The following is a 10,969-nucleotide window of genomic DNA, read 5'->3' as shown; positions in this document are numbered from 1 at the left end:
GGCCGCCGCTGCCTCCATGCCGCCTGCGCGCGCCCGCACGCTCCGCTTATACAGGTGGCCCGGGCCGCCAAGAAAGGCCGGCTTCGCGACGCTTTTGCGACGCCGCGCTGCCGGCTCAGCGGCGCCCCCGGGCGGCAGCGCGAGGCTCTGCTCCGAGTACCTGCGGCCCGAGCACTCTCCGGAGGACTGGAAGGACAAGGGACAGGGACAGCCAGCCCGCTCGGGGGCTGCCGGGGCTGCAAAAGCCGGGGCCGAGGGGGCAAGAGGCCGCCAGCCCCGGCCTGAAACCTCGAGCCCAGTTGCCAGCACCCGCCTGCGACCAGGGGTGCCGAGGGCCGTGGGCCAGGTGTAAAAAGTGAGTCCAGTATGTGATGTAGGGGTGAAGGGGACTAGTGCTCTGCTCCTCTCACGCCTTTTGAGCACTGCATGAAGAATGTTAAAAATAACAGAGAATGTCAGTAGTAGCGCGAGCTGTTTACCTGGGAAGAGCGCACTCTACACAGGCACAGCCCGTCCTAGCGCGTCAGGCGAGTCAGTCCTCCCACCTCTTCGGGCTCCAGTTTACCTTTAGGATTCTGGGTAAGGAAACATGCGTAGAGTAGGAAACTTGCGTATTCTAAGTAGACACGAATCAGTTCATTATTATGTATGCATTATTAATACATTATATTGTGGATAAACTAATATTACAACTCCTGTATAAAACTGAAAAAAAAATTTTGGGGGGGTGGTCCTGTGTATTGAACCACGTAGTAGATGCAGCCAGTGCCCTACCACTTCAGCCTCCTCAAACCGAGTAGCAATGGTTCCTGCCTCCTCTCCCTCACCGCCTGCGGCCCAGTCTACAACACCCTCCTTAAGGTCCAGCCTAAAGGCTGAAATTGGGTATAACTGTAGATGTGGGCATTTTAATCTACTATCTTGAACTTATGCATATATTGAAATACTTTTTTGTTGTTCTTTTTGAGACACGGTCTCACTATGCGGTTCAGGCTGGCCTTGAGCTCACATTGGAGCCTAGGCTGGTCTCGAACTTCCAAAAATCCTCCTGCCTCAGCCTCCCAAGTGCTGGGACTACAGGCGTGCGCCACCATTCCAGGCTCCTGAAATACTCATATTGAAAGAAAAACTAAAAAAAAAATGTTTTTTTACTAGCGATGTAAGAAGGGTTATTTTGTTTTTCAACAGTCATTATAACCAGACATCTGTAATTCTTACACAGACATTATTTTGGATAATCTTGGCAAGGGGGCATGGGCAGAAGGAATGGGGGAACCTAGGCCTGAGCCTTTATCCCTGGAGTGGTGGGAAGCTGGCAAGGGAGGAGGCTGTTTCTTGAGTAGGAAGTGAAACATCAATGTCGGGGTCTGTGGCTGGAGGGTTGTAATGGTCCCCGCTACCTTAAAAGCTGTATTCCTGTGACAAGCAAAGTAGACAAACACATGATCTAAGAAAACATAGAGCAATTTCCTCTAATTAGCCCCCCCAACATTATATAGTGGCCTTAACCTTTGAATTTTAGATAAAGGTCTCAAAGCTCCTTATCTCCTCTTTGAACAATGATGAACTCTTCCTGTATTTCCTCTTTCAGGTCTACAACTGTTATTTGGTTGATATTATCTAAGTACTGATTTGTAAAATATGCTAATTTTGTTAATAAACCCATCAGTTTTAAATACTTTTAACCCTGCCCTAGCATTTAAAAAATAAACATAAAAAAAGACATAATATTTGTATTATCATCTACCTTTAGATCACTTCTTGGCCTTTTGGCTAAGATCAAATGTGTCTTTCGAATTACGTTTTAATATATACATTGCGTTCTGTGGCAATAATACTACATTTTAGTTTTGGCCTTTCTATTGATTAAATATTCAATAAAAGGCCAATACTTTTACTTTGATTGAATATGCAGTGTACTCAATTGCCAGTTTTTTTTCCCATTATACATTTTCCAAGAATGGTTCATACTGCCTGAATGAGATGGCATATATGCCTGAATGATATATATATCTTACATGACAAAGTATTGGCTCCATATGATAGTTTGGCTGGGAGCCCAGTTTGTTTGAACCCTTTCAGAAAACATGGGCACTTCTGGCTTTATTGGTCCTGCCTTCCCAAAGCAGAACTGGGAAAACTCCTAGCACCCCAGCAAAGGGGCACAGAACCTTGGCCTCTTTCAGATGTTTCTGGAAAAGACTTCTCACTTGAACTCAGCACTTCAAGAGGCCAAAGCAGAATCCTTCCGCCGTTCTCTTTGCGTGGGTAGGGCATTCTTTGTGGTGGCTTTCCGTGGTTCCTGCTACAGGAGTGGCACTGGTGGTGGCACCGAGGCTGGAGCACTTTCCTCTGGGGCACGGTGTGGCAAGAGGGGGTTACCAGCTGCCTCTGCACCCCGTTCTAAAGCATGGTGTTACAACTGCTCCTGGAATCTCGTCCTGTCAGCTAACCCGAATATCTCCAAAAACAACTCTTCCCACTTAGTTTCTGTTGTTTGCAAACTGTAGACTGGGGGCCAAATCAGACATATTGCCCATAATGATTATACGGTTAAACCAATACAAATATTGTATACTCTTCTGTGAATATTTTAGGAAATTCAAATTTTCATGTTGAAAAGTTTTACTGGAACACAGACATACTCCATTTGTTTACATGTTATCTGAATACTTACCCTGATGAACACTTGATATGCAGAACTATGAAATAGTCATATAAATAAGACAGGTCAAAACTGTAACTATAAATAATTTACGTCATTTAGATAAAATAAAGAAAGTTATTTTTAGCCGTTGGGAGAAGTAATAAAACATTAACAACAAAAGACATTTTAATTTTTAAATTAGTTGACCAAATCTAACACTTTTTCCTATTTCAGTACTTTTGGAACATTTTTCAAGGAACTTTCTTTGGCATAGTGTCCACTATTGAGATGCCTTAGGATGACGTGATAAAGTCCTTTTACATAGTTTGAAGCTGGTAAATGTTTGGGCCCTTTTTTAAGAGGTATCCCTGGTCATTTAGTGAACCAATGAAGTTTTCAAAATCAGCAACCTAGAAGAAAACATCAAAAGAGTTAGCCCAGTAACTAAGATGTCAAAATAAGACTTTTAACATTACTCAGACAATAATACACAATTATCGGCTGTCATAGGCAAGTGTAATTATTTGTACTTCTTATGAAACAAACTGCCTAAATTTGAGCTTTGGATTTAATAATGCCCAAATAAAAACGCCAATATGTAGAGAATTTCATATTTGTTGTAGCTTAGTTTAAAAACAAAAATGACACTAGCTTTGGAAATTGAGTGGTTTTTCCATATACACTGTTTTACATGTTTTTTTTTTTGGTTTTTTTCTCCGGTACCAGGAACCGAACTCACGACCTTGTGCTTGCCAGGCAGGCACTTTGCCGCTGAGCTAAATCTCCAGCCCCTGTTTTACATGTTTAGAGTGCTATTGTACCAGTTTTTGCTAGAACCCTGAAGTAGGAAGAGCAGGTAGAATCACGTCTATTAATGGACAAGGAAACTGAGGCTCAAGATGTTAGTATGATTCATTCCCAGGGGCTGTCAGGAAAGTATAGAGGCTGAGTCTTGCTACAGTACTTCCTTCTAGCTGTCCAGATGCTGAAGTCTTTGAGAGGACGTAGGTATGAATCCTAAGTAAATAGAAAATGTTTTTGTTCTAGTATACATTTATAGATTCTTTTTTTTTTTTTTGGTGCCGGAAATCAAACTCAGGACCTTGTGCTTGCCAGGCAGGTGCTTATGCCACTGACCTATATCCCCAGCCCTTTTTTTTTGTCTTTTTGAGACAGTTTCACTATGCAGTGCAGGCTGGCCTTGAACTCACTTTATAGCCCAGGCTGGTCTTGAACTCACAGCAATCCTCCTGTCTCAGCTTCCTGAGTCCTGGGATTACAGGCATGCACCACCATGCCTGGCCACACTTATAAAGATTCTTGAAATTATTACCAAAGAAGATTTATTCAGCATTTACGCTATCATACCTGAATGTTTAGCTCTTTGGCAATCTGCCGAAGTTGACGAAATTGAAATAAATTATTGTAAGTTCTTTCAGCAATACTGTTGAGAGCAGAAATAAATCTTTTTGCAGATGACCTGTTGCTCATTCCAGAACCGTGCTGGGACCGCTCAAAATCTAAGTTCCCAAATTCATCAGAATAAGTTCCCAGCATGCTAATTAAAGAGAGGAGAAATAAACATTACCCCATGAGTATGTTTGTCCTGTACTTCCGGGTTACGAGAAGAAAAACTTAGAAGTAGCTATGAGGCTCACTGGGCAAATACTCAAACATGTTTTCAAACACGTTTAGGGAGGGGCCACTGTGAAATTTACTATGGTATGGACAAAAGGGGAATAAAGATATTTCAGACAGTTACTTAAGAAACTCTGAATTTGAAGAGAAAATATTAAAAGACAGTTACAGCATTCATGAAAAAAACTAAATTCTAAGTACAACAAATTTAGTCTTCCCTGGATAAAGATGTGTTCCTATTTCCCAATGTAGCACCAGGCACAGAAGTTTAAACACTCTAGGAAAGAATATGGCTTATGCTAACTATAGTATTGATGGTTAGAGATCATCTTCAGTTCTGCCCTACTTTCTTATTAACATCACCAAGAAAGAAATACACCTCACTGGGGAGTTCTAGCTGGGAGTCTGAAAAACCGGTTAGGGACAGAATTAAGCAGTCTCTCTAATTTGCTGTGTTGCTTACTCCCTGCTTATATACTCTCACAGCCAAATTAATAGGCAAAATGTTATTTAATCAGGAATTAATTAATCAAATATATAACAGTCACCAGCTAGACCGTGCCTTGTCACTATAGAATAAAACATGCACAATCTCCACCTTAAGGAGCTTAAAGGAACAGTCTTAAAAGATTGCTAACAGTAAAGCTTCCCTTTGTTCTCTGAATAGATAAGAGCCTCAATTAAAGAGAACAAAGTACACAAATAGGAGTGAGTCATTCAAAAAAGCCTGTAATGAATGATAGAACAGTAAAATGGATTTTCCTCCCGGAAATATAATATACTCAAGGCTTTTATGAGTAATCAACTTGTGCTTCTTTCTCATAAGCAGGGGGTTGGGACATTTCTCAAAGGCTCTGGGTTCAATCCCCACTACCAAAAAAAGGGAGGGAATCTTATTTATACTTATTTATAATAGGTTATCCCCCGCTTTTTTTTGCAGTATGGGGCCCTTTGCACTGAGCTGCATGCCCAGCCCTTTTTACTTTTATCTTTTTAGACAGGGTCTCGCTAAGCTGCTACATTGTGCAGGCTGGGCTTAAACTGGACATCCTCCTGTCTTGGCCTTCCAGAATGCTGGAATTACAGATGTGTGCCACTATCCTCAGCTAGGGTATCCCATTTAATCCTCCCAGCAGTCCAATAATTTAGGGTTTTTTTTTTTTCTTGGCAGTATTGGTGATTGAACCCAGGGCCTTCACACTGAACTATATCCCCAGCACTTTAAAAAAATTTTTTTATGTTGAGACAGAGTCTCCCTGAGTCACTGAATTGCTCAGGCTGGGCTCAAACTTGTGATTTTCTTGCCTCCGCCTCCCAGAATGCTGGGATTTTAGGCATGCACCACCATGCTGGTGATTTAGAGACTATTCTTATCCCTGTTTTACAGATGAAGACACAAAAATCTTTGTACGGTTAAGTGACCTGCCAAAAGTTACCTAAGCAGGGAGTAGGATATCTGGGGTTTTAATGCATGCTATATTGCCTCAGATTTGAATAAAGGTATGTAAAATGTTTAGGTCCCTTTCTTGTAATAGAAGAGACAGTAATTTCCAAGGGTGGCTAAATGTGGCTGCCTCAGGCTGGACTCTGAGACCCTGGCCCTTCTGGCCATTATACATGACTTTTATTCCCAAAGAGGAACAACTGGGCAAAGCTGCTATACTTGGTCCTAACACCAAGGTCCTAACACTTCATCTTTAATATATTTTTGGCCTTGGAAAAATAAATTCCTAACATTTATATTTTGATTTCTATAAAAGAATATTTTTTAAAAGCTGATTTCTAAACCAGGCATGGTGGTGCACATTTGTAATCCCAGCACTCTGGGAGGCTGAGACAGGAGGACTGCAAGTTTTAGTCCAGCCTGGGCAACCTAGTGACTTAGTGAGGCCCTGTCTCAAAATTAAAAATGAAAATATAAAGGGCTGGGAACATAGCTGAGTGCAAAGGCTCTAAATTCAATCCCCAGTACCACAAGGGGGCAGGAGTTTCCTAAATTATGATGCAGTTGTGAGGAGGAAGCCTTCGGGCAGTCATACGGGATGATCTCCAATACACACTGTAAATAAAAAAAGCAATGGAAGTGTACAGGGTGCTACCATCTGTCTGTAAAGGAGGAAGAAGAATATGTCTTTGAAAGTCACACAAAAACTGGTAATACCAGTATTTGCTGCCACTAGAGCGGGAGAATTAAGAACTGGTAGCTATTAAACAAGATAGGGGGAAATTTTTTCTGCCACATACTTTTTGAACTTCTGCATTTCGAGCCATATAAATTGAATGAACCTACTCAAAACAATTTTTTTAGCTGCGTTTTTACTGATAAAAAAATTCTATGTCTAAGGTAGATATATATGCTTTATATTTTACCATCTAAAAATCACGACCTATCAAATGATGTAAAATGCAAAGGACATAATTTAGCACTATTTATCAAAACCCCAATGTATTTACCCTTGTACCTAGCAATATTGATGCTTCTGAGAATTTATCACACAGGTATACAACCTGTGTAAATGTGAACTATCTTTTATAGAACATTACTGGTTGTACCACTGTTCCTAATAGCAAGAACACAAAATACTCATGTGTCTAGCAATAGGGGACTGATTAAAGAAACTCTGGTGTATCTACACAACGGAATACTAGGCAGCTATAAAAAAGGCTAGTCTCTATGTCTTAATAAGGAAAGACCTCTGGATACGTTGTTGAGTTTCGAAATGGCAGAGACCAGTATAAATAATATGCTATTTACAGGGAAATAATGGGTGTGTGGACAGGAAGGGCGGGCAGTAAACAGCACACAAGAATAAGCCTTCATAAATATATATTTCTGAATTGATTTTAGAACTGTATGAATGTATTATGCGTTCAAAAAATTTTCTTAAAAAAAAAAAAAAACTCAATATATAAGAGTTCTCCAGCCAGAAATATTTTAAACCAAAAAGTTCGTTCAAAGAAAAATAAACAATCCAATGGGCTACATGAAAGTAATTTTGGTTGGCCTAGTTAAAAGTATAACTTGAGGCCAGAAGATAATTGCTGTTTCACTTAAAATTTTATTTTTAAAAAAATTTTTATTAGTACATGTTTGTCATACACTTTAATTTTACCTGTACTTCATAATTTCCACTATATCCTCAGCATCTTCTTTGGTTGCTTCCTCTCTCAATTCCATCCTTGCTCGGGCCTTTGAAAGAAAATAATCACTTTAAGATAATAAATACATTCCCCACTGTTTGAGCAGTTATGGTCTACGTTTATTTATGCATTTATATAAAAACTGACTTTTGTGGGAAGGAAGCTATAACACTAAAAACCAGAATTTTTAAAAATTAGAAAATTTAAGTGTGTAAGTAACTCACTTAAAAGGTGCCTAAAACTTGCTTTTACCTATTGACATCTTTTTCTGAGAGGGTTCATCTCAGGAGATTTGACTATGAAATACACTTGGCTTTTCCTTGCCTTTTACTTTAAGGAAATCATACCTAGCTAGTTTGTTAAAACACTAAGAGTTAATCAGATTTTAGGAGCAAAAAGCCCAAGTATCTGACTCTGCTGACCTTAGCTACCAAAGATCTCTTAGCATTCCATAATGTGAAAGGATGTGATTGCTCTTAGCAAGTAGGCACTATCCTTGTACAGACCCACTGTGTAATCAAATCAAATACTCAAGATATTTGGCATATTCCAAGTTCTCCTCTACTCATCTTGGAATCCCAGATCCTAGTTAAATAGTCACGTTTAAGATACTCCAGGAATCTCCTGTCATTGAAAGAATATAAAAGTTGCACAGTAAGCAACAGACCCTGTGTCTGAAACGATATACTTGGACATATTACAGATATGGCCAAATTTTTTTTATAAACTTTTATACACCAATTTCTAGTGTTTCTCAGGAGGAAGAAAACCTGAGTCAATTGCACAGGAAATCGAGCAAAAGAGAACTCACACTACATCCTATCCCACTTCTTTAAGCCAAAAAAAGCCTGAATGTGAAAATAAACCTCTGTTAGACGAATCAAAGACTCCAGCTGCCTGGTGGTGATTGGTGAGCTATTTAACCTCTGGCTCTGTTTGCGGAGCTCCAGGTAAAAATCTTGAAGAACCTGAGCAGCTTCTGCTGAGAGCCTGGGGTGGACATACTGTCGGGCATAGCCAATGTACTTCCTCAATAGCTGATGGGGAATTGGGTCTATTGTTTCTCCAGGAACCACCTAAAGGCAGATAGAAAGGCCCAAGGTTATCAGATAAGTAGCATATAAAATCTTCCTCTTAAAATACTTAATTAGATAAATATAAAATCTAACATATCTCCAAGTAAATCAAACACTATACTGTAGCTGTCATTCTAGGTGAATTAAATGATTTCAATTAAGTTTATATAAACTCTAGTATCACAATACTAGAAAAAGTTTTGGTATGAAAGTCTACACACCACTGCTCTATAGTAAGTCACACACAGAACCTTTTTGGCTTTTGTTTTTTAGTTGAATGGTGGTGCTGGGGACGGAGCCCAGGGCCTTGTGCTTGCTGTTCTACTGCTACCGCTACACCACACCCAGCTGCATCACACTGAGCTTCCACACTCAAGCAGAACCAAACTGAATGATCGCGAATAAGCACGTGTACCTTTAGTCTTTCTGATAATGGTTTCTCAGAAACCTCTTCAAGTACAGATATATTTGAATCTTGACTATTCACCCGGCCTACTGTGGCACTACTAACAGCTCTCTGCTTTCCGGCTCTTATTGCAATCACGTGTTCGGAGAGTAGGTGATCATGCTGCTCATTTGGGGTGTCTAACAGGATAAACACCAAGTCGAACCTAGAGAGGAGGGCACTCCCCATTCTAGGAAGCATGAAAAAAAGAAGAAACAGTAGGATCAAAACTACCAGAAAATGTAGAGAACTACTTACTTCCTTGTTTACTATTCAAGGAATAGTATGCACCAGGGCTGGAGTTCAAACACCTACACTGGGGGTGGGGGGGATTATTTTCCACACCAGACTTAAAGTTTTAATTTTTCATATGAGGCACCCTTTTGTCTTTTGTTAAAGAAAAAAAAAAAAAAGGAAGTTTTAGCTTAAAGAAAGAAGCAAACAGCCTTCTGGATTTACTACATCCAGCTACTCCGAACCCTTCAACCTGTGCACAAGATTTATAAGCACTTACCACTGGCAGGTTAAGGACAGGGCCTGTTCTCCTACCATCAAAACCACTGACTTCTCCGTGCTCATTATTGCTAACTCAGCTACATGTTGAGTCAGAACTTATCTAATCAAGAAGTTCTTAAGCTTTTGTGTCTTCTGCCTCATCAAAACTGAATCTCTGTAGCCCATTTAGAGTGAGTAAAGAATCTGACCAAGGCATCAAAGCAGGTTTTTGATACCACTAAAAACCAAAATCCAAGTCCCCAGGATTTCTGTTCACTAGGATCTTTCTTTATAAAAAATTTTTATTGATACATATATGTAGTACATAATGATTACATTCATCATGGTGAGTTGGTACATACACATAACACATCTTTTTACCTCTTCTTCCCCTTCTGATCTTTAAAATATAGCACTTTGTTATTTTACTAGAGGAAAACTAATAGGTTGACATTTTTGGTGGTCATGGTACAGAAATACTCCAAATTTCAAGTGAAATTGTGTATTTTGTAATGTATTAAAAAGACTATATTTGTATTTTAAGTGTATAAATTATTAAAACATTAAGAAACTAGCCATGTACAGTGATGCACTCCTTATAGTCACAGCCATTGGGAGCCTGAGGCAGGAAGGTAACCTGAGCCCACAAGTTCAAGATTAGCCTGGGAAACATACCAAGATCCTGTCTCAAAAAAAAAAAAGTCCACACATGGGTGGCACACATCTGTAATCCTAGCTCCTCAGAAGGCTGAGGCAGGAGGGTTGCCAGCCTGGACAGCTTAGCAAGACCTCGTTTCAAAACTGAAAAAGGAGGTTGGGGATGGGGAGGAGGAATGGATGTAGCTCCGTAGTAGAGCACTTGCCTAGCATGCACCAGGGCTGGAGTTCAAACACCTATACTGGGGGCAGGGGGGATTATTTTCCACACCAGACTTAAAGTTTTAATTTTTCATATGAGGCACCCTTTTGTCTTTTCCTCACTTTTGCATCACTTAAATCTATTTTCCTCTTTCCATACATTTTGTTTAACATCTGTAAAACTAAGAGAAAGCTCATATTTAAGGTATGAAGGCTGTTTTTGGAAAGAGTGGGAATGTAAGTCTGTAACATGATCTCAGTTAATAGGGAAGTGCAAGGGGCTGGGGATTTAGTTCAGCGGCACAGTGCCTGCCTGGCAAGTACAAGGTCGTGAGTTCGATTCCCAGTACTGGAAAAAATTAAAAAAAAAAAAAAATAGGGAAGTGCAGACAGGCCTCTTCACCAGTACCCATGAAGCCAGTTTCATCCTCACAACTGCTGCTTTCCACTACGCGGCCTTCTTAAGTGATTTCTGATTTGGGCAGCGATAATGCTACGGTATCCACCCTACAAACCTATCTTTATGCACTTGTTCAACTATTTCTTTAAGGATTCCCAGAAACAGAATGGCTGAGCAAATGGGATATATATTTAAAACACTGTGACAAACATATCAGGTGCTCCTTCAAAGTGCTAAACTGTGTATATGAGAATTTCTTTCCCCACTCC

At 40.1% G+C, this 10,969-nt stretch overlaps 2 protein-coding genes across 3 annotated transcripts in view; one reads left to right on the top strand and one right to left on the bottom strand.

The window, feature by feature from the left end:
• Trmt6 (tRNA methyltransferase 6) overlaps nt 1-10,969 on the top strand; it is a 56,347-nt gene that overhangs the window by 8,127 nt on the left and 37,251 nt on the right. The gene's annotated exons all lie outside the window — the stretch shown is intronic.
• Mcm8 (minichromosome maintenance complex component 8) overlaps nt 2,064-10,969 on the bottom strand; it is a gene marked incomplete in the record, with an annotated part of 34,451 nt that continues 25,545 nt past the window's right edge. Inside the window, 5 exon segments of the mRNA XM_013512261.1 lie at nt 2,064-3,057; nt 4,016-4,205; nt 7,399-7,475; nt 8,293-8,502; nt 8,918-9,137. Coding sequence (XP_013367715.1) covers nt 2,965-3,057; nt 4,016-4,205; nt 7,399-7,475; nt 8,293-8,502; nt 8,918-9,137 — 790 coding nt within the window.

The sequence above is a fragment of the Chinchilla lanigera genome, unplaced genomic scaffold (genome assembly GCF_000276665.1).
Source record: "Chinchilla lanigera isolate Chin_1 unplaced genomic scaffold, ChiLan1.0 scaffold00014, whole genome shotgun sequence".
Taxonomy (NCBI): Eukaryota; Metazoa; Chordata; class Mammalia; order Rodentia; family Chinchillidae; genus Chinchilla; species Chinchilla lanigera.
Note: the sequence above shows the minus strand (reverse complement) of the source record. Positions and strands in the feature narration are given on the sequence as shown.